This window comes from Cephus cinctus, unplaced genomic scaffold (genome assembly GCF_000341935.2).
Source record: "Cephus cinctus unplaced genomic scaffold, Ccin1 Ccin1_scaffold0168, whole genome shotgun sequence".
In the NCBI taxonomy this organism is placed as follows: Eukaryota; Metazoa; Arthropoda; class Insecta; order Hymenoptera; family Cephidae; genus Cephus; species Cephus cinctus.
The window spans coordinates 1,377,897-1,401,494 of record NW_014332892.1 but is presented as its reverse complement, the minus strand read 5'-3'; the positions used below and the strand labels follow the sequence as shown (position 1 = coordinate 1,401,494).

The window sequence follows — 23,598 nt, the reverse complement described above, 5'->3', positions numbered from 1 at the left end:
TTGTGCATAAACAGCGGACTGGCGTCAATGATACCAGAACGAAAAACGAAGGATCCTGAGTTATTGAGAAACACGAACAAATTGTGAATCCAGATACTTTTGAATTTGCAAGAAAAAAAATAATATAATTGCATATTACATAAATTTCTCTACTCTTCTCTACTCTAGGCTCCATGGTTGGAACGGAATTTTCCAAACTGATATGCATAAAATGTCTCTAAATGTACTCTAGTCTCCATGAATGCCATGATAAAAATTCTAAGAAAAAAATAAAGATCATGAGGATTCCGCTGAACTCCTATGAATTACAGTAACCGAAGATGGTGTCAGGATAATAAAAAGTTTGCCTTTGATTTTCTGTACCAAACTGTTACGTTAGGAAACTTCTTTTTAAAGAATAACGGGACAACAGCATAAATACAAGTGGTACAAGTTTAAATGTTTATTATAAACCAAAGCTTACATATTATTAGATCATTAAATAACAATATCTCACCTGAGAGCCAGAATACCTAAATTACCACTTTCATAAACGGCTTTGAATTACAGCTGCTACGGCTGATTAACATTCGTGCGCAGTTTTATAATTTCCCGAGGAATATCGAGGGATAATTTAAAAAAAAAAACATACTTTACACACATAACCTGGCGATTTATCAGAATGATGGCTCTCTGTATATAAAATAGTTCAAAATTCTATTTTCTTCACGATAATCATGCACATTCGGATGCACGTTGCACTTTGCAACAGTCTAAAAATTCATATAAACAAAGATGAATCTTATAAAACGACTAATAAAATTGTCATCTAGAAAATCATCATATCATTATAGTGTATTTCTAAATCACGTGAAAAGAAAGCCCGATAGATCACGGTATCAGTGTTAAAAAATGAATGATACACGATTTACGCAATATGTATTGGCAACAAAATTGGTTTTTATCTTTAAAGAATACTTATAAATGAACTGAACTCAAAATTTTTCTTTTTTGCAGAATGCACGAATGCATCGCATTAAAAAATTATGTATCTAACCCTTAATCTCAGTAGAATTATTCGATTCCGTGTCTCAATACGGCAACAGTAATACTGCTATATCAAATAGAGTTACGTTTGAGACGTGATAAAGATACTTGCATACAAAATGTGACTCCCTTCAATATAGTCTTATCACTAGCCTAACACTCCTGATAGATACAAACACAAAGGACATGATTTCGTTGATACTGGGTTAATAATTTCTATGGCGCGAGTGAACAAAAACTATTTTCTAAAAACAATTGTCATTCGAAAAGCCGTTAAGAGTACGAATCCAGTCTGTCCTATACTTTTTGTAGGAGTAACAACAATCGTATAATGACTTTAGGCCTTTAAGCTCTCAGGCGCATACGCGGTATTGTAAATGCATAAACTCAAAAGGATGAGGATGAGAATGGGCTGAGGATATTAGCGAGCACGCTAGAAATCAAAAATAAAAAAAAAATAAAAGGAATAATGAGATAGAAAACGAACGGAGGACTGTTATGTGTAAGCCCATGTTAAACAATTCCACATTTTGTCGTTTAATATCTCCCTATTTCATATAAAATATGAATTTCGCCGCTCGATCGAGACTCTTAACGTCATAAGGAATTGCACAGGTTAAATCAAATGCAACCTTTCGCTGGTTAATATCCTAATAACATGGCGTACAACTATAACTATGCACCGTCGTATATTAAGAGATTGATACTTTAAATAATACACAATTCCAGGTAGCCATTGAGTGAAGTACGAAAGATCCTGACAATTAGGATATTAAAACTAAGCCAATACGTATTGCTAAACCGATCAACTAAGGCATCCTGTATTACAATTACTTACACAGCGCAACCATCATTAGAGTATTACTGTGCAATAGTAATCATTACATATAGTATCAAGATCTTACGGTCTTGGCTCTTCATGCTCACCAAGGAATCATAGCGGTAAGAATAGCTGCCAAATAAATAATAATCGTTAAGATTACAACTTAATAAATGTACATCAACGCACGGCCAGTCTCGAAGTAACCTCAAAACTTTCACCACTTCCATTTTACGCCTGTATCAATATTTGCACGAGCTTCTACAACATCCAATTGCAACCAATCTAACTGGTCTCAGAGTTTTCTCCTTTGTTGAGTTATAACATCAGACTCACAATAGTAATCGTATACTCAAGAGCCTAAATGACAGATCGAACAAAGCTGTTCCTCTAAAATCACTACGTAGGACAAATAATAGTCTTGAATGTTTTGTCATGATACGTATAAATAAATTACAATGTTTCATCTTGGACAAACTTGATCCACAATGCATAGATATGCCCATTGAATATAGATATTGTAGCCAAAAAAAAAATGTCTTATGGGGCCAGGCTTTTGGTAGAAATTTGTTGAACTTCATTAAAAATAAAATATTCTAGTTAACCACCATTGTAAATTAAATTCAAATAGTTCACATGCATTCAATACTTTATCGCAACTCATCAATTCTCCCACATTGACCACTGGGCGAATTTTATACGAAGCTGTTGGATGAGCGGACTTTCATTAAAATCGTTGCACCCCGATGACTTAATACTCAAATCGCTAATACCGACTCAATAAGTACGATATTGAATCGCCTGCCACTGTTTAAGACCAATAGAATTCACTCAGGAAATTTCTTAACTGTTTAAATCTCGCGCGTACAACACGTGCAACGTATTAAACGGTTTTGCTTGGCGTACGGTTAAATAAGCAACAGTGATGAAAATTAGCCATGCAGCAACCGTATAGGACACGGACTTCTTTTCGAGGTTTTTTTTCCTCGAGAAATACTCATTGAAGAGCTATAAAAAATGTCGAAGAGACCGGCCGATCGAAAACGAGCCACGTATTCTCGCGTCTCGTTAAAAGCAGCTGGAATGTGCCGTGTAATTGTAAATAATGCAGACATTTTCTTGTATTCTTAATCGGACGTCGCTCAATGTTTTTAGGGAAACATTGTAGAGTCCTCTTCCTTCCTTCTCACATATGCCATTAGCCTCTTCATCAATCTTCCTTCCTGCCTCCTTCTCCAAGCGTTATACAATCCTTTATCCATCATCTTCTTTACTGAGCACGAACCGAGTGCTTTCTATCCTGAAACAGAAGAAAGTCACGTCTTCTACCAGGGATCGTTAAAAAAAAATAAAAATAAAAAAATAAAAATCAAAGTGTTTGTGATTCTCTTCCATAAACGTAACAAGTAATACATGTCAGAGCATTGGCGTATAAAATTAAAAATGACAGAAACGAAGAGAATCAAAGACACCAGGAACACGTTGAATCCGTGGACTGCATTTCTAGTATGAAAAAAAAAATATATCAATACTCGAAACAAATCCAACTTGAATAAATAACTTCAATAAGTATCATAAACAAGCCAAACCAGGACAACCACATTCCTGTGACTTGATGACTGAATGATACTTTCAAAAGGATCCTATATACCAACAAAGTATATAAATCTTTTGAAAGAAGCAAACAATCACGTCGCAGGACAAAAACTAGAATTATTCTTGTATCTCTACAGAAGTTATACTAACCAGACAAACAAAAACAAAAAAAGACAATCTTATGCTTGGCCAATGAGAGATTGTAAAAACGTTGACAAGAAAATCTCAGAGATACACGAATATACGGATGATACAACAGGAGTAGACCCTATTCCTACACGTATTACAATTAATATCATCTAATGTGCATTAGGCATTCAAGATGGAGAAACTTAAACGGGTGTAAAAGTCTACGTTGTTACGCACCTGTCGAATCCCATGAGTCATTCGCAGCTCGTGTCCAGGTGAATCGCGTTCCATGGCCATCCCGTACCTAAGCCCGGGCCCGCAGTACTCAAATCAAAGCGAAACAAAAAAGAAACGACAACGCAGATATCCAAGAAAGAAAGAACAAGAAAAAAAATGGGTCCAACAACAATGTTAACAGAGACATACGTGCGAAGGTAGAAAAATCAAAAGTAATATAAATGCTCTCTCAATTCTAAAGGAACGTCACTTTGTTTTCTTTTACAAAGACCTCGTAGCTCTCTCCTTACAAATTGCAACAATACGCGCGAACAAGTAACAATTAAGTTGAACGAAGCTTGGTTTGTTTGTAAAATAATTTATTATCTTTATATTTATTAAAGTATCAAGGCACTACCCTCCATTATTCATCATCGTTAGACTACGTCCAACGGATCAGCCAACAGTGAATCATTGGAAGCAGTAGATTATAAAACTTAGCGACACGACCTACCTAGCGATACGTTATTAAAATATTTATCATTACTCATATTAAAAGACGTAATTACACTATCTAGTAAAGTACAATACAAGGTGCCTCGAATGGAAGCGATACAGGAATTCAATCTGTCTACCACACAGTGCCTATCACGTACTGCTGAGATCCTTCGTAACTCGTGGGTCTCCCAATTATTTAACGTCCTCAAAGCATCCGTTTAACAAAATCATTAAAACGAAAGCATACAAAACGTTCTTGTGTCAAGTATCTATAATCACTTGTATATACGCATTGCTCTCCTGCAGTGTTTACAAAGTTTTATGGTTTTCGACTAAATTCGAGACACCCTATACGAGAATATTTGGACTCGAACGCGAACGTTGTGAACACGAAGTTGAAAAAGATTTTTTTTTATGACAAATTCATTCGTTTAAAATCACATTTTCCATATATCTCTATGTACCTACAATTTTCGACCGTTAACTGGGTGTTCTTAAAGCGATTTAATAAACGCGAGGAGACTTTTACGACTTCGTAAAAAGTATTATGCGAAACGCGTGTATAAATCTTCGGAAAGACATTATTCCGTCTGCTACAACTTTTGCGAATACATTGACAAATCCTTGAGCGTCGGTTTCCTTTTTTAACATTAAAATCGCATTTGCGCATCTATACTAATCCTATATAGTTATGCAAAGCAAAGTAGTATACATTGTTAATTAATAATTATCTCTTCAGAACGAAACGAAGCACAGTGTGAACTCGAAGGTATGTCTTGTACCAACGCGAGAAAGATAAACTATCCTCAAATACGTACTAAGACCGTAAATGCATCTCGATCATCTAGAATAAAGCGTGAAACGCGTCGTGGTGCAAAGACAAATGAATTTCTAAAGTAATCGAGAGCCTCGAAGTAAATTTTTCGTCTGACAAGGCTGCATAATCTTTTTTAATTATCAAACGGAAGCACCTATTTTCTTCGATGGAAGCTACTTTGGTAAATGCGCGGGAAATACAAATTTCTCATATTACTCTTTCTTTTTCTGTCTCCGATTATAAGTAATTTGTCAATTTCCTTTGTGGAATATACTGTCAATATAAAAGTAGTTTGTATTAAAAGAAAAAAAGAAAAATAAAACATACCGGAAGCAATCTTTCCCTATAAAATGAATATATCGACTAAAGTCGCGCGACAATTCGATGCTCTCTGTGAAAAACCAAGACGAAATCGGCAATCAGGACTGTGTCAAACAGCCGATGATCACCGGATACCCGCGTCTACGTAGCACAAAGTATTTCACGTCGGGATTTATACTCAATAATAAGAGAGAGAAGGCATTCTGCACAAAATTTACGTGGTGATCGCCGCGATTTATGCAACTGGCAATAAAACTTTAACAGGCACCTAGAACAGTGCTGCTGAAAACCTCGCTGTTCCACACTACTAAACCGCTTAATCCTAGAAAAACGAAGAATACGGATTCGCAGCGTTGCATACACCATGTATAAAAAGAAAACAAGAGACAGAAACTATGTAGTGAAATTCCCCCTACTAACGCCCGACGAACGTCATACAAACGACCAGGCAATGCAACCAGCAAGACACGTCATCCTACGTGGAGGAGTTGATACCGAAAACGTGAAAGATCTTGTGTTTAAAACCGGGTTTGTTAGGACTAGCGTCGTTGTGGCCAGACTGTCCTTCGTGGAGTGCCCTCTGTACCAGCGGCAGGGAGCTCTGTGATTGAGTGTCGAGAGGTCGCCGAATCGTCAGATCGGGCCGGACAACGAAAAAAGAACAAAAAGAAAAGAAGAAAAAAGGATAGTAGACGACTAATGGTGTAACTACTGCATGCGGTGCGACTAACGTCTTAAGGTTCTCTTAAGGATGGACTCACCTCCTCCTGTTGCTCGTGCTCGCTGTTCGCCAGGCTAGATCTTGAACCACGCCTGGTTGTACCCTTCTCGTCTCCTAGGATCTGCGCTACCTTTGCCTGCTTCACCAGGTCCAGGGCCTGTACAAAATATACGTGGGTTACTTTAAGAGTAATACTGTGAAGGTGGAAATTATTTTTCCTTTTCTTTTTTTTGAGAGAACCATTTTTTTGTAATTTCGAAATTGTAATGGACAAGGGTAATTGTCACAATTCACATGTCCTAAACTACTTACCTGCTGTATATGCTGCTTGTAAAGGAGAAAAAAAAAAGGACTGTCATTAAATGTGCAGACGCGAACGTGATTATGATACGAGACACTGAGTGTTACCAATGTACTTCGTGATAATGCTATACTGAAACGTTGTAAGAATTACCTCTTTTCGTGACCTCAGGGCGCAATCTTCAAGTGTCTCCGCAGCCTCGTATTTCCCTTGCCGTCTGTAGAGAGCGCCAAGATTTTTCAATGTCGTAGTTACGGTAGGAGAATCGACTTTTGCAGCTTTGTGCCATCCGCCATATTCGCCGTATGGGGCATTCTCCTTGTTCCTGTGCTTGTTTGCTTCCCGCTCCTCTGCTACCTGTAAGCAATTGAACGATTGATCGTGACAATTCGACTTTGAAGAGTCGTATATTCAATTAATTATTTTATTGTTAAATCAATCCTTGCCTGCCAGATGGGTTTGTTATCACCGTCAATAGCACCGAACTCTTTCTCGTGAGCCCTAGTCAAGACTTGCTTGTAGAGTACTTCGGCGGCTTTGTATTTGCCCTGCTTGAGGTAGCAGGAAGCAAGGTTATTTTTCGTCTTAGCGACGTTTGAGTCGTCAGGTCCAAGCTTGGCCTCGTAGATCTCCAGAGCACGCTGGTAATAACGTTCGACTTCCTCGTATTTACCTTGGTTCTGGCAGAGCAACGCGAGGTTGTTCAACTGCTTAGCAACGTCCGGATGCTCGCAGCCAAGGACCTTCTCACGAATCTCCAAAGCACGCTTACAAAGTGGCTCGGCTTCCTTGTACTTGCCGCGCTTCCCGTAGAGAACGGCAAGATTATTCAAGGTGGCAGCAACGGCTGGATGATTCTCACCGAGCGTTTTCTCGCGAATGGCTAGCGCATCGTTCAAAAGATTAGCAGCCTCTTTGTATTTGTTCTGATCACGATATACCAGCGCGAGGATGTTGAGCATCGTCGCGACATCCGGATGATCGTGACCGGAAGTCTTTTCCAAATCCTCCAGTGCCTGCTTGCACAGTGGCACAGCAACCTCGTAGCGACCCTGGCTAGCGTACTGAATTACCAAATTGTGCAGGGTACGTAAACGCGCAGGTATTTCATAGCCAGCGTTTACTTGTTGTGCGAATTGCGATGGCAGAGTCGGTGACATCGCTAAAAAAAGATAACAAAAGCATAAAGAAATAAATAGGGCCAATTCGTTATCTGAAGAGATTCAAGCTTATGCCAATACATTGAACGAACCAGCCATTTGAGACTGCCTGATTCAAGATTCATTCACAAGTGAGCACAATCTCGAATCTTAAGAAGAGAAGGGTGCTCTTGGAAACGGCAGTGATAAGAAACTCATTGTCCTTAATTGTGAAACACGTATGACTTGAGACTGGTGCATTAGGCACTCGTGCACAAAGCTTGCAGAATAAGTAGAGGTGAAAAGGTCAACATACACTTACTGTTTCGCTCGTCAGCCTCATCGTCCGGGAATAGGTCGACTACAGGATCGTCCTTAGGTCTGTCCTTAGCATTTTCATCCACTGCCGGAGGATCTGGATCATACTGTCGAATGCTCGCCATGAAGTCCAGATGCCGCTGTTCCTCTTCAAGCTGAGCAACCTGGATAGAAATTTATAAATTGACCAATAGCACAAGAGAAGCACTGAGCCAGGTGAATCATATCTAATTCTAGTATGACCGTACCGCTTGCTCGCTGGCTTGCAGCTTCTGCTGGGTGCCAGCTAGCTCATCCCTGAGCCACGCATTCTCTTGACACAGTCGTCTGACCTGAGTCCTGAGCTTTTGCTTTTCAGCCTCTACCATCTGCAAGTGACTCGCCAGAGCCATCATGACCTGAGCCTCGCCTAGGCCAAGTTCAATCATCTCGATATTCTTCGACAAGAGACTAGCCTTCTCCCGGGCAGCTGGTGCATCCTGGGACTGTAGACCTTGAAGAAGACCACCATGCTCAACGCGTAAAGCCTCCAGACCCTGGGCAACGGTGCGGGCACCGGCCACAATCTCTTCCTGCGTCATGGCCGTCATTCTGCCAATGTGTTCTATTTTTTTGCTGAAAACAAACAAGATCGTCAATTACTTTCTCTGCACTTTCATTGAAATAATTAAATTGACCCTCTAGAAAAAATTTAACGAATAAAGATTCAATCTTGTCATTGATCAAATATATATTAAATTCGATGAAAACAAATCACCGCAGCCTATGAAAGAGATATTCCACTTATTGCTAGCATTTTCATATTACGTTGCTTCAATTATTTTTTTTAAAACGTCCACAACCCAGTACAACAAAGTGGGAACGCCATCGTGTTTACTTGAAATGATCAAGCAGACATACAACGACTCCGGTTACCTCCGAAGGTCTCAACGATCGACGAGAATCGTAAAGTAAAAATGGAATGAACCAGGTAAGATTGTAACAAGACCGATCCTTGAGTGGGAAACGATTTGTTTCAGTCAAAGACACGAGGACGCGCACAATCGGTTGAAAATTGTACGAGCTGTCATTTCGCGCCGGTGTTTTCTACGTGCGACGTATGGCCCTTAAAGAATAACGGTTTCCGAACGATTTAATCCGTGAAATTCAAACGACCCGAACGAGTATAACAGAGAAGCGTATGATTACGCAATAAAATGCACAAGATACACCAATGTACAAATCTTTTTAATAAATTTAATCGAGATGCGAACTTACCCCATGTCAGGGCCGCGTATCCCATCAAAATCAATGGCTCAATAGTTCCGCGCATGCGCATTCCGCGTCTTTCTAATGCGCCACTATGTACAGATAGAGAATACGTGAAAATGCACGAGAATGACAGAGAAAAATACTTGATATTTCTAGATGGAAAATACGGAAATGCATAGGACGCAAACGATTACGTGTAAATAACAAAAATAAAATACATAAATGCAGAGAGCTACTCGACAAGGTTACACTAAGAGTCTTGGGGGGTTGAACCTTGACCTCGGAGAATTGCGACATGGCAGAAAATAATTTCCGATCAATCCAAGAATATTGAGCTAATCGTGAAATCGCAGTACATATGAATATCGGTAATAAGGAGTTAAATATTTCATAAGCGAATCCTATACACGATGTATATTTCATTACGATAATTTTTCAAGTAAACTAGAAGTGTAATTAGAAATCAACAAAAATATTCAACGTAATTTCGGTCAATCTTCGAAAAAGAAAGATGGCGCGACTGCAGTCGCCCAGACAGCAATACGGTATCAACATTTGAAACGGCTGCACATGGCAAACGACTTAACAGCTGATGACTAAGATTGGCGCAAGAAACAAAGTAAAATTATTTTCCAGACAAATTTAAACCTAAAATGATTTCTAGGCTGTTTCGCGATGCGCGAAACTCGAGCACACGTTGAAGCAAAATATTCAACAGATTTTATCGGTAAAAACAGAAATTGGCATCTGAACCTTCATCGCAATTCTTACGGCTAACGAGTAGACAATTTCATTATTAATTACGTATATAACAGGTAGAACACGTGGATAGATATTTATAAAAAAAAAAAAAAAGAAAATATAAACCATTGGCCACTGTTGCCTGTCATAGAAAAAGATCGATTGACGAAGCCAATAATCAATCTTGCGATTTCTGTCTTAATATTTAAATGACAGAAATATATACATATGTACATTGCACCCAAAAAAATTATTCCTAATTGACTATACATACAAGGCTATTCTAAAAGACCAATCGGGTGCACAAATTCACTTAATAATTTTCATCATCCAATCTAACATCCAGTGGTGCAGAATGCATATTCCCGCAAGGATGCAGTCGTATCCTTTATGGAAACCAATCAAATGCCATATTAATTTATCGACGAGTCTCAATAACGTACTAAAGTATTGCACACGGAGCGAAGGGACGATTTCAATTTACGTTACAAGACATTTGGAATCTACTCACATTCTATAAGCGTTCAGCGTTTTTGACATATCTGTTCTACCCATTGGAAATGGAGTGGAAGAGTGAATACTCGGCCAAACCTACCTATTCCTTGAAAAGAGATTACTTAATAAAACGATATTGATCTATCTCGTTGATACATTCGCGTCGGTATTGTCACTTCTCAGTCGGATACAAAAATCACGTACAAAAATCATCTATCCTCGCGTCGGTATAAAAATATATATAGATGTGTATATATATATACTGGTAATCTGATTGCTAAGGGGGGTTGCTCACGGTATCACGTTTTATTCGTTACTGAGCCTTGGCTGGCTTCACACCCCAATACGATGGGGGTTGGAAAATGCGCATGCGCAGTCCGATACTGCTTTATATATACATATACACACAATGCCAAATAAAAGTACAGCAGACTGTGAAAATTTAGTGGTCGCACAAAGCCTCGGTACAGGTCCACTTAAAAGAAATTAATACTGTCCCCGTCAACTTGTTACATTATCAAGTACACCCATAACGAGTATGCTGATACGTGGTTGGTGGTTTTAAAGAAAGAAAAAGTGAAGGGAAAATTAAAAGATCGCCAAGAGTTCTGTCAGAAAGAAGATAAGCACACGAACGACCTTAATTAGTAAGGATTGTAAAAACGTTCGAGAATAAAGTCGTCGCCGTGCGAGTGTGTTCCTTTTTCGTTTAGGAATAAGATTAGAATTTCCTTGAGTTGGAAGGCGTGCGTGAGTGCGTGAAACTACTTTTGGTATAGCGTTCTATTTTCGGCATTTGTTTAGAAAGTTAACAGAGATACTTTCGTATATAATAATGTGATGGTATTAGCAGCGATTTGTATCGTAGAGGTATCAATCTGTCGGAGAATCTAACGGGTATACCGAAAAGGGGAAGAAAAAAGGGAAAAAGAATCAACATTCACCCAAGAGACCTACTTACAGGGAATTGATTGGAATACTTGATTTAAGTAACTATAAGATATTCTCTTCGTGTAAAGAAATTTACAATTCATGTATTATCGATGATACATTACCGAGTGAGAATATATTTATATATACGTATGAAAGGTCTATGGAAAATCAGTTCTTTCGATCAAATTCGCACACGTCATCCGGCGTCCTTTTACGCCGTGTATAGCACGGCCTGGACCCCGAATGATTCATAGAGTGACGACACGATTGGCTTCACCATGTATCAGGCGTTTCAGTGTACAGACAAGCATACACGTGTGTAACGTACTTCCTTTCTTAAATTAAGTTGGCAGAACACGCAACGCGAGTAAACGAGACTGTCGATACGAATCTTCATGTGATTCAAGAGTCATGAATGGAATCCTGTCAAATGTTCCTGTCTTGGATTCTTCGGTTACTTTGCCACTTTTCCACGGTTGCCAACTCCTTAGAGATATTTCTATCTAAGGTCTAGGAGGCGTTTTCCTCTTCTCCTTCCTTTTCTTCACGTTCCTCTTGTCGACGTTTTCGGATTAGTTTCTCTGAAGGCGTCAGACGCAATGCGGCAAAAATATATAGTCCTTGGACAAAGAGATGCGACGCGAATGACGCTATGAATGTAAGAAAAAATTCTTTGCATTTACTCTCCTAGGCTTACTTTCAATGTCCGAAAAGATCTTGGAAACTATGGAATCTCGTGGACGGTGTCGCTTCTTATCTTGGTGATTAACTTTTTTTTTTTTAGGTAGAGTACACTGTCTCGTGTCGTAGGGAAAATTGTTAATCATAATCCAGACAGGTACTGGAAAACTCCTTTCATCCTAAAATGGAGTCTTACTGTAAAACGATGCTGTCACCATATTTGAGTTAAGAAACGCAGTTATTATTATTCATAATAGGTTACAATGTCTCCGTCATATACTGTTACGTTGTCAAGCTGAGAATTAATTATAGTATTTCTATTGCTAGAATAATAAGTCATATCGGAAACGTTTAAGTTTCTTATTTGGAAACCATCTTCAATGCAGCTAAGCACACGTACCTTTTATCTATTTGACTTTTGTCCAAATGTATACATGGATCTCACTTTGTAATCTGAAGATTATGTCTAGTGTATTGTGTGAGCCAGTGGAAACGATAAAAATATCAATGTAACGCATATTCTATCTGGTTTTTAGTACTCATTATATTAGAAAGATGGCAGAGGTATATACAATAATGTACATCAACATCAATAGCCTCATAATGATTCAACGTAGGCACTTGGATTACGACGTACTATTATAAAGCACTACAGGAAGATGGCCACTGCTTGTTTATTTCTCCAAGACGCTTATCGCTCGTCCGGTTTAGTACTAATTTAAAGTGGCGTATTTGTAGCTAGCAGCACGCTTGACATCAGTGTTTGATCAACGGATTTTTAGTGGGAAATTTGAAAAAAAATCAGTAGATTGATATAAGTGTGTTAAATCCTGACTAAGGAGTGCAGCTGAGTTATTTCTCAGAGAAAATAGGAAAACACCAGAGATTAAAGCGAAGACGAGAATTATTGGTGCAAGGATGGTCATGGTCACTGGTTTTTCGTCACGGTATCGCGACAGCCCGCGGAAACGGATTAAAAGAATTAACTTCCGGTTGCACCTGCCTGTCCCAGAAGGCGTGGTCTCCGAAAAATGTAACAGCTTCACACGACGTGTGATCCGCCCTTTAATATGAATAATAAAAAATGTATATTTCATATGTCTGAATGGAAAAACAACTCACTCTTGAGAATGGTCCATGCAGGGATCCTACGACGATTTTCAATGTACCATCGCACCACTGTAAGAAAAAGACAGAAAACGATACACAATCATTTGAAACCTTTGTGAAACACCAATAACACCTGCACCGTCCATCAAGAGATGTTCCAGAGGTTAAATTACAGTAGAAATTTGATAGTCGACCCGAACTCAAAAATGCAAAACTCGAGTACGGTTGCTTGGTGGAAAAAAAAGTTTTCACTGCTCAAGTAGAAGTATTCGGGACAATCACAGGGTTATGTAGAAGGTAGAGACATTTGAGCTGTTAAAAGTTGTCAAATAACTCCCGTAAGATACTTTGTAATCGCGGAGAAAATACTCTTGGTAAAATCTTGACACGGATCGTAGACCGATGACAGGCTAAAATGGCGAGGGCAATGGTAGTCGAGTCAATACGACAATCACATATTTGTATGCTTTAATGGAAGGAATATTAACCATCACTTTTTGTTACCTCTTTGGCGGACGGTGAATGTTCACGTAACAATTCAATTTGCGGAATGCGGTATCTCGCGTACGGGAAATTAACAAGAAATTTTCACAGCGAAAGACGGCCGTCAGCCGAACGTAAAAACGCGACTGGGGCGACTCTGCTGTCGACGACAGCGCCGCGTATCACCGGAACTAGCCGATAAAACTAACGATATAAGAATACACGGGCTGGAGAATTTATTATGATGAACGGTGTTGTCCAGTGTTGTCCAAGAGACGAAAGGGGGCAATACGGACAATTTGCAAGTAGCGCGTGTTTATACGTAATGGGGCATTGTGTTAGACTGGAAATATTCTGTATTGTTTTAGTGCGTAACTTGTCATCACTTTACGCGCGGTCAATTCACTCTGGGCATGCGCGCACTAACCTAACTCATATTGCCATTCCATATAATTCCAATTTATGCACATATGTCCGCTCTTATGCAAAAGATTTTTACTTACTTCTTCTGTCTTTTGGACCACTAATCATGGTATAGCCTTCATCCCGTGTATTTCTGCAAGATCTGCGGATAAAGCCACTTTGTTTTGGCCGTGATTGGTGGTGAGCAGTTTTCAAAATTTTAATTTTTCAACAGTTCTAGTAAATAACTACGTTATACTCGTATCACTGTTCGGATTGCACAGTGGATTGAGATTCTGAAAAGCTTGTGATCTTTGAAAATATATTGTTCGAACCTCTATAATCTACTATTGATGCACTACGAACGTCTGACAAGTTATCGTAATCTTTTACCGACAGTTTTCAGATAACAGGTGCAATGATCTCTCATTGGATTTAAGTCGCATCAATCACTTATGCCTTGTACAATTTAGGATGGGATAGGGATTATAAATAGTATTTATATAAATTGCGATAAACGACATTTATTTGAATAATCATTATCAGAATAGTAAATAGGTACAATAGAGAACGCGTTTAGCAGGCCAACTTCTTATTAACGGTCGAAAACGTTTGGTATTTTGCATGAAAGATATTTTGTCTTTAAGGCGGCAAAGTAATTGAATAATGTTTCGATAATAATTGTAATAGATAATGGATAATTCGCAGCTGCATTATTAAAAAAAAAAAGATAATAATTAAAAACAGAATATCAATATACGGATAAAGATTGCTAAACTTGGAAATTCTAAAAATTTATATGTCCTTTTCATTAGAACATTGATATTGCATCGTTTTCCATTTGCGGGTGGCATAAAATTCTAACAACTCTCATCGTGCAGTTCCATGTTGGAGTATTCTATCATAGAAGTATCGAATTTGAAGCAACATTTGTGGATTTTATAATTATTAAAAGCAATGACGAAAGCGACATGTGTAATTCTGTATGTGTGGATCGCATTTTATAATCGCTTCACGGTCTAAAGTAGGAAAAAATTCTATGTGTAAACTGACATTGCGCTGCGACTCATTGTATCCAATGGCTAATCGTTTAATCATCATATCGGTCTCATCGTTCACTGGCTTTGGGGCACTTTGAACATATATCCGTTTCCGGTTCCTTTATGTTACTTAAATGGCATCAATATCGAAATCGTCTCCTTCGTCACTGTCATTTTTAACGGGCTTCTTCACGGGCTGCTGTTGCTGTTGCTTTAACGGTTGTTTCGCTCTGTCGTCGTACTCGATCTGAAACGCACAAAAATAAAATTACCAAATACCCTCAATAATCTATTTTACAATCATTATATTGTCAGATATTATTACCTCCAAATCGTCATCATCTTCTTCAGATTCAGACTCTTCCTCCTCGGCTTCGTTGAGCCACGTAAGAAATGGTGCAGCTTTGTCATGGATTTCTTGGGACAAGTCTTTCGAAACGTATTTCTTGCTCACTTTACTAGCCCATTCAACGAAGGCTTTCTCTTCCAAGATGTCAGCGTCGTAGAAAAGCTGCGACAAGAGTTGTAAAGATTACTAATGAGAAATTTATGTAACCAAGATGGACAAAGTTCAATATTAGATTGCGTTAACCTACCTTCAGTATACCAGGCACCTTGGGCATTAACGAATCCTTGTGCAATGCAATAACCTGTTCAATCCCTCTAATCAAATATTTCTGTGCCTTGATATCGTCATGAGTAAAACGTAACAAGAGGACACGATGTTTTTTCGCCTGAACAGCAATGGCCTGATCGAATAGAAGTTCCGCCAGAACGAGGGGCGCCTTGGTCTTAATTTCAAGACGTTCGGCTTCAGCCACCAATTCCTTATGATTATCAAGCTGTCCAGCATCGCGACGGCACTTGACCAGCTTATAAAATATATCCATACGCTCTTTCTCAGACTTATCGAGATCATCGCTGATGGTCATACCCTTCGCACCATCGGTCAAGTCCTGAAGACGAGCCCTGACTGCCTCCTCAGATACATCAACGGCCCACTTGGCATCATCGTCGTCGTCAGCAGCAATCTTCTTCGGTGCTTCCACAACGATATCAGTAGTGCTAGTTTCGTTCTCAGGAGAACCAGATCGATCACCGTTAGCGTCGCCATTGGCACGTTTGGAACGCTTGCCACGTTTACCTTCGGTCAACGAGCTGCCCTGAGCGGCGGGATTCAAACTTGGAGGATTCTTCAAAATGAAGGTGTTCAGCTTGTGATTGCATTCAACTAGACCGTGATGTCCGCAGGCTTTACAACCCTGCGAGATGGTTCCCTTCTTGGCACTGACCAACAGTTCAGTCTCAGGATTGTCGCAGGCCGGGCAAAGGACGTACTTGCGAATGAATCCATCCAAGAGATCTTGAAGCTTGGTTGCGTCGTGCGAACCATTAACGATAAATCTCTCATTTTTGAAATCAAACTGTGTCTGCGCACCGAGCTCACATCCAAAATACTTAGTCGGATATGTAGCCGGTCTACCGATAGCTTTAGCCACGTCGACCATGTTAACTATGACAGTCTTTATACCATTTCCTTTGCCTTCGACCTTAGCCTGGATCCGTGGCATCTTATAGCGATAGAACGCATCGCTGACATTGCGATTGACATTGACGCTCCCCATGATGATATATGCTTCCGCCTTTTACTCCGCACTAGCTTACGGGTCCGACCGAACGAGAGTAACTTCCGACGTGGCGTCGTCGTGAAACGTTGGCGCAACGTGGTTAGGAGGGACGTTGAAGCAGTGTTATTTTACTTTATCTCTCTTCCTTCTTTATCGTACGCGCTTGCTTGCCTCAGCTCGAATTAAATTTGCCTCAGGTAGGTAACGTCTTCGTCCTCGTTCTCCTAGATCTCGTTTTCGCGTTCCCGAGCGGCAGTTTGATTGCTGCGTGGCGAACTTGCCTGGCAATGGCTACCAAATGGTAGCTTGTGTCGTGTCGAGTCAGGGTGGTTCTCGTTGGTTGCGGTAAGGCGTGCCGCACTACCCGGTGACGACAGTCACGTTTCTCTGAACGGCTGAAGCTTCCGATGCCTGTTACTGATCATCAAATAAAATAAACAATCAAGTTTTTTTTTTTTCAACATCACTATCTTAACTTCCGTCGGTATTTACCATTAACGTTGTGATTACCTGGAAAATTTTGAGGTCCTGTGTTTAGGCAGGACCAGATGATTTAGAAATCGTTGGGTGGTATCTTGGTGCAGGTTTTGCCTCGGTCTGTTGGGCAGAGGGGGATGATCTTCAATGATCATACACGCTGCCTGTCCGTCGCTCGTGCCCTTAAGAAAGTCTGTGTTCCACGCCGGAGTTGTCGACTCGATGACTACGCGTAACAAACGATTGTCCCGAGAGTACGAGATGATTCGGCCGTTATGAGCAAGCTTGGACAACGTCCTGACACCACCGCCTTTGCTGTACACCGATCCTTTCCCTCTGGATGATATCCTGGATGTTTCTGCAACAAAAAAATTACACTTCAATAAAATGTATATCATTACGATAAAGTGATGCGACCTCAGGAAGCATAAGAACGAACCTATATAGCATGGTCTAAGTATATCTAACGCAACAAGGACATGAATATGTTTCAAAGTGACAAATAAATCATCTGCCACAGAATAACGTAGCGAGTCGAGATTTGGACTCCAAAAAATTTTTTTTTTATCACAACCGCAATCCGCGTGCACTGTTATTATCTTATTAAAGTGGAAAACTAGCAAATTGCGTATGTACGGTTAATCATGATTTTTAACATCGTTTTCGAATATGTTCCAGGACTTTCATTTGCAGGCTTGAACGGTTATTTTTTATTTTTACAAAATTTCTATATCACGTGTGTATATGTGTCCAGTGGTATTTCTAAAGTTTATCGATCATCCGTATGGTTTTCGCGAGAACTCAGCAAACCCAGGGTCATGATAGCGATAAGGATTTTCTAAGCGATCCCGATGAAAGTTTCCCCGACGTGTATAAGAAAACGACTGCGAGAAAGGAATCGTGAAATAATCAACATAAATAAAAAAAAATGAGCATAACTAACGCTGCCTGTATTCAGACGTATCTGCGTCTACAGGCTACTTCAGAGGAATTCCTTCCCTCGAAAACTCTCCTCTCGTAAATAGTTAAATCAATCATGAAAATCACATTTAGCCATTACCTCCGAATAACTAACGGCCATAATAAAAAGACTTCAAAATCCACCAGCGAGAATTCTGCGTCATCGTACTAAGATTAGCACCAGAAAAAATAATATCCAATTATCACAAGCGCTCCACTGGTACTTCGAACAAATTAGGGAAACCGCGAATCTTACGTAAGGCAAAAGCATCGCACTTGCCGTTACACGAGACGCCCTGTAAAAACACTACCAAAAAGGATTAGTAAATCCGCACGAGTCAAAGGGTACTGCCGTAAAATGTATATATATGTATACAAACACGCACACTCGATTAAAAAAAAAAACCAATCTACCTATTCGTAAAAATTACTGATAATGATATGTGCCCCAATAACAAAATTACATTAGATTAATTTCGAAAAGCTCGCACCAGCTCCGTACTCACGTAATCTTGCAAACGTTACAATAAACGGTAGGGACAGAATCCCCATAAATAATTCAGTACCATTTGCGAGCCACTGTAAATCATTAATGCCAACATTATATCCAGTGACGGGATAGTACCAAAAGACGTTAAATGTTTACTGCCTTAAATATATCACCCAGTATTAAACTCAGATCTTTACCAGTTACAGTTACACATAAATGAAGCATAAAAAAGTCAAGGTGATTCATAAAAAATAAAAAAAAAATAAAAAAAAATTGAATCAGTCACCCGCTGAAAATTGACCCATAAGAGGCTGGTAAAGGAACTAGTTAAAATGTTCAGCTGGCCAATGCACCAAACAGGCGTATTTCCATATTGCCAAGAGGTAACGTTTATCGACTAAGCAAAACAGCCTTAAGCTTTAGGAACACGTAAACGTTCCAGAAGCATATAAATACCTTCAGCCCGTAGGGTAGTTACGCTGCAAGGGGTGTTAGTCGTAAGTTGGGTTTCTTCATCGAGTCAAAAATTTTAGTATAAAACTCTGATACAAGTAGTGGTTCAATCAGGGTGAAGATTGTACAGTCAATTTCAAATATTATCTCGAAGAGTATCGAATACAGTGACGCGTTAAAATTTGACTGTATTAATAATATTTTAGGTTTCTCGCTATTCAAACATCTCTGATCTAACATTCCAAGCCTTTTTCTATATTGAAATTGATAGTGGTTTCTGATAAGGTTGATAGAATTTATACATACTTTTTGTCTCTCAGTCAAATAAATAGATTTGGCTTGATATCAAAATATTAATACATGTGGCTACGGTGCCTGGTACTATAAAAGGAATAATTGACGATTAAGCGAACCCTACCATTAATTACTTAATTAATCAATTAATTATCAAATGCTTTTTTTTTTTATATTTACACAGCTTTCACCCGCGAGATTATTAACTGTTGAAAATTTGTCCGCTTTTTTTCAACCAGAGTTCCAACTTTCATTACTGCTAGTAATTGGTATACAAAGAAATAAATCATATGCAACATTCTTTTTTTGTTAATTAACTTGTAATTTTTTTTTTGATCGCTTATTAAAATTTCTGTATTTATTATTTTCTTTTTAATAACTTTCTTTCTACCGCTTTCGTTCTCTTTCGGTTCTTATCGTGTGAGTTGACGTTACCGATTACAAATTGTGTTACACATGACTATAAACATTGGCCACTATGTTAATGAAAAAAAAAAAAACACGTAAATAATGACGCAAGGTGCTGCAAACATAAATAGACAAACTTTTTTTTTTCCTTATACAAGATAACGAATTAACTCTGACAACCATCTCACCATATAACTAATGACAAGCGACACTAAACACGATTCGGTCAAAGAGCAGTGCAATGAGGTAAAAATCAGCAGAGAGGCAGATTAGAAAATTATATATCCTAAAGTCCGGTTCGCAATATTCATCAATACGTCCAACGTCCATTCCCATGAAAAGATGATGAAAACAGAAAGAAAGAAAAAAGACGTACCAGAGGAACAAGCACAGCCGTACAACCGGCAATGACATAATTACACACATGGCAGGTTTACGACTAAATTTCACATCTGCTAATAAAAGCGGCATAAGTACTATTAGAAATATTCAACATGTCAAGATTGATGATCAACCATAACGTATACGGTGCTTTAATGAAATTCGAAACCATTTTAAATTCTTCCTATTCGATCGGGCCTCGGGTAAAGAAACTCCCAGAACAAGTACACGAGGTATCTCCTACCGTGTGACATGAGCCCAGTGCACCAGGAGCACAGAACTATTTATTCCCTGGACACGTTAGCGTATGCGACGTTATTACCTCCTCGGTGTAGACGCATAAGTCGTGATTTCCGAAGGTGGTTGGCCCGCGTTCGGTGTTACGTGACTTTCAAGGTGGGTCCGTATGTATGCTAGCCCGAGAGAGATATCGCTCTGAACTGAACTGAGTCGAATACGTACACGGGTTCGAATCCCGGATCGGGCAGCGACTGACTTATCTTCTGCGCAGGCGTGGACAACGCGAAACCGTAAGCGTATTGATCCGAGGGGGTCCGATCGGGACATGTATAACTTGCGCTACCCTCGGACAAGGTCAGATTTTCGCGAGTTTTCGCGAGTGCAATGCGGAAATTTAACGTGGGATAGGTCAGGGTGAATGCCGCATTTCCGGTCGCTATAACGGCAGACCGGAAGCAGCTGCCCCGTAAGAGCTAATCAAAGGTCAAGGAGAGCAGATCCTTGGTCCTCCTTGTGAACAATAATAATTTCATAGTTTTTTTTTTAAATGATTTTATGGAACTATAGTTATAGGATGTTAATTCATTTATTTTTTTAAAAATAAATTTATGTTTCTGCATTACGTTCTGCCTATTGTGGTAATGCTATGTCTAATGGACGATGCATGAGATATTCAGTCCTCCATATGCATAATGGTAACGTGTCACATTTTGTAGTGAAAATAGACTTATAATGGTTAAGTACTTACGTCAAGGTTTAACAGTATACGATAAAAGTTGAATCATAAGTGCGAGTCGTTTCGTCGTATAGCGAATTACAATGGTGTAATGGTTTATGAGTATGCGATAACGGCGATAAGTCATCCAATTTAAGTTTACATGCGTATACGTATTGTGTACTAATTCTTTTTTACCCTTTGCATTACTTCAAATCTAATCTAACGATTTTTATTGGAAAAATTTCCATTTATATACGTAAATGAGTACCCTGGTTTTGAGGAATCCAGGATAAGACTTGTTCCAGTAAAATTTAGTTCAATGTCTCTGTGCATATGCAAGACAGAATGAAAATATTCCAAACATTACGGACAAGCTCGTCGTCAGACTCTTTGCTCTTGCAAAACTAATCTCTGTTTCAATGTGGGCCAGGAAGTTTTTGTTCGCCCTTGATATTGCAAGCTGAATTATCAATTCAGCTGACTTAGCTTTAGCTTACAACGCTCTTCACTTTGTAAATGAAAGAGGTATGGCTATGTGAATTTTGCAGCAATAGTGTAAGCTGGCATGGGCGGTATTTTGAAACTTATGCAATGAAATATTGTAATAATGTCAGTGGTTTTCAAGGAAGAATCCACTCTGAAAAATACGCCGAGTGTGATGAAGAAAAAGATATGTGAGAATATACCCATGTGTTTACAAAGGATGTATCTAAGAATGTTTCACTGATAAGTATTTCCAGGTAAATCTTTTCTTCGGACAGTGTCATACTAGGCAGATTATATTATTCTATCTGGCAGAATCCTTCATCAAGGATTACTTCATGATGCTTGTTTGTGCATTACATATGGTATTTTTGCTTGAGAACCACTGGATGCAGTGATTAACAGGATATTATTTTTGCATTGTTATCAAAACCTTAGTGCATGCCTGAGGGTCAAAGAAGGCCATCGTGCTGTATGGATAAGCGAAGGAAAAATATTAATGATTATGTATTGTAGGGGTCGGTTTCACCAAAGTAACTGCAGTTTATCTGGTAAGATTAACCAATCAGATGCCTGTATTTCTAGAAATTCCAAATCTAATTGGCTAATCTCAATAGTTAAGTGGATTAACTTTCCTAAACCAGCCCTAAGTCAATATTAAGTTTGGATTGCTTTTCAAGGATGTTGCAGACCTAGTTTTTGCATAACGCCATCATAATATTAATTTACTAATTTGTAATTAACTTAATAATAGCAGTATAATATAGTTTTGGAGAAAACTAAAGTGGAGAAGTACTATAATCTTAAAGTACACATATCAAGAACTTTATTATCGATAAGAGCCTGAATTGACGTAGATAACATAGTACAATCAACGTGGAAAACAGCTCTAATATGCAATACTGTGAATATTCATTCATTAGTTGCAAAAATCAGAAGCATGATGGAACCACAATTTACCATTAAAGTATTCAAAATGGATATATTTTCTAGCAGATTAGATTAGATAAAGCATACAAAATTATTTGTATTAATCATTTTTTTACACACAATAAAGTTATGTAAGAGTTAAAATATTTCTTAGTAAAAGTGTTAATATGAACAATACAGGAATAAGCTCTGAAAAAGTTTGAGAGTATCTGTAATCTCAAAACAGATAATTTTACATATGAAGTCAGTATTGTGTGAAGCAAAATTAAAATGGCGAGATCTCAAAATTAAAGACACAAATAAATTTTTATTAGAAATCTTCTCGCTTGTTTCGTCATGTAGGGGAAAAAAAGAGGCAAAGAAAAAGTTTACCAATGCGTACTAAGCAATTTATGACCAAGCAACTCGGTCAACGTACCAGGAACGTAACTAAGAATGACTGACCTCTGCCAGCCATTATAAAATTAGTGCATTTTAATTCGGTAGACATGCCCTATTGAATCATTGTTATTTAAAAATAGAAAACATAACGTTCGGTAGTTTCATGGATTTTTGTATAAACGTATCGTTCGCGAAAGAAGCACATCGTGTCCAAAATGGCTGGTCGCTAAAATTAGCTCAATCGAGTCAAGAAAATTTGTCGCGTATGGGATACGATAAATGAATCCAATCGCACATAACGATGCTCACCTTGTCGACGAAGAAAAGTCATATAAAATGGTAACGCCCTGCTGGACGGCCGCCTTCTAGCGTGAAAATTCAAAGGAAACCCACGGGAATATCGAGACAGATGGATCGCCCTTTCGAGAGCACCCCAGAAGTCGCTTTACGGCTGTGCTCGCTGTAAAACACAATATGAAATAACGTAGTTGGATTGAATACCACTAGTTTCATAAACTTAATTATGGTTTACCTATTTAATTTTCAAAATTAGCTTCACGAGTTGAGGATCACGTCGATGTCTTTAAATGCGTGGTCAACGTAATTCTTCGCAATGAAATGCAACGAAACACTCCAACTTGCAAGCGGCTACTGGTGGCTACTGCCTGAATACATCCACGAGTATCGAAAAACAGTGACGTAAACTTCGATTCTTGA

General features: G+C 38.8%; 2 protein-coding genes across 19 annotated transcripts; both read right to left on the bottom strand.

The window, feature by feature from the left end:
• Positions 1–427: 427 nt before the first annotated feature.
• On the bottom strand, positions 428–13,788 carry LOC107264161 (kinesin light chain). 16 transcript variants are annotated; one of them, XM_025081562.1, is made up of 9 exons: positions 13,618–13,785; positions 13,126–13,182; positions 8,151–8,517; positions 7,901–8,066; positions 6,892–7,607; positions 6,599–6,802; positions 6,457–6,471; positions 6,185–6,301; positions 428–3,141 (listed from the first exon to the last, which is right to left on the bottom strand). In XM_025081562.1, exons 2-9 carry the CDS (start codon positions 13,140–13,142, stop codon positions 2,998–3,000), a joined length of 1,746 nt encoding a protein of 581 aa, XP_024937330.1. In that variant the 5' UTR covers positions 13,143–13,182; positions 13,618–13,785; the 3' UTR covers positions 428–2,997. The 16 variants fall into 16 exon arrangements, with proteins under 16 accessions (XP_024937330.1, XP_024937333.1, XP_024937329.1 ...); XM_025081565.1 differs by lacking the exons at positions 13,126–13,182; positions 13,618–13,785 and adding exons at positions 12,020–12,182; positions 12,404–12,529; XM_025081561.1 differs by lacking the exons at positions 13,126–13,182; positions 13,618–13,785 and adding exons at positions 3,809–6,024; positions 10,406–10,707 and having other exon boundaries at positions 428–3,146; positions 7,907–8,066.
• A 1,127-nt stretch (positions 13,789–14,915) lies between these two features.
• LOC107263956 (eukaryotic translation initiation factor 5) lies at positions 14,916–23,560 on the bottom strand. 3 transcript variants are annotated; one of them, XM_015731687.2, is made up of 6 exons: positions 23,414–23,560; positions 23,191–23,341; positions 17,177–17,501; positions 15,635–17,083; positions 15,364–15,549; positions 14,916–15,285 (listed from the first exon to the last, which is right to left on the bottom strand). In XM_015731687.2, the coding sequence occupies exons 4-6, from the start codon at positions 16,661–16,663 to the stop codon at positions 15,169–15,171; spliced, it is 1,332 nt and encodes a 443-aa protein (XP_015587173.1). In that variant the 5' UTR covers positions 16,664–17,083; positions 17,177–17,501; positions 23,191–23,341; positions 23,414–23,560; the 3' UTR covers positions 14,916–15,168. The 3 variants fall into 3 exon arrangements, with proteins under 3 accessions (XP_015587173.1, XP_024937338.1, XP_015587174.1); XM_025081570.1 differs by lacking the exon at positions 23,191–23,341 and having other exon boundaries at positions 23,414–23,552; XM_015731688.2 differs by lacking the exons at positions 23,191–23,341; positions 23,414–23,560 and adding an exon at positions 20,452–20,589.
• Between the last annotated feature and the right edge of the window lie 38 nt (positions 23,561–23,598).

Excerpts from the sequence above, each read along its gene's own strand:
- LOC107264161 (XM_025081558.1), bottom strand. The coding sequence starts at position 10,449 with ATGGGTAGAACAGATATGTCAAAAACGCTGAACGCTTATAGAAT. Across the intron at positions 8,518-10,405 it reads ACGCTGAACGCTTATAGAAT|CAAAAAAATAGAACACATTG; the intron begins GTGAGTAGATTC and ends GTTTGTTTTCAG. Across the intron at positions 7,608-7,900 it reads TGACGAGCGAAACAGTAAGT|CGATGTCACCGACTCTGCCA; the intron begins GTATGTTGACCT and ends ATCTTTTTTTAG.
- LOC107263956 (XM_015731687.2), bottom strand. The coding sequence starts at position 16,663 with ATGGGGAGCGTCAATGTCAATCGCAATGTCAGCGATGCGTTCTATCGC. Across the intron at positions 15,550-15,634 it reads AGGTGCCTGGTATACTGAAG|CTTTTCTACGACGCTGACAT; the intron begins GTAGGTTAACGC and ends CTCTTGTCGCAG. Across the intron at positions 15,286-15,363 it reads AAGATGATGACGATTTGGAG|ATCGAGTACGACGACAGAGC; the intron begins GTAATAATATCT and ends TGTGCGTTTCAG.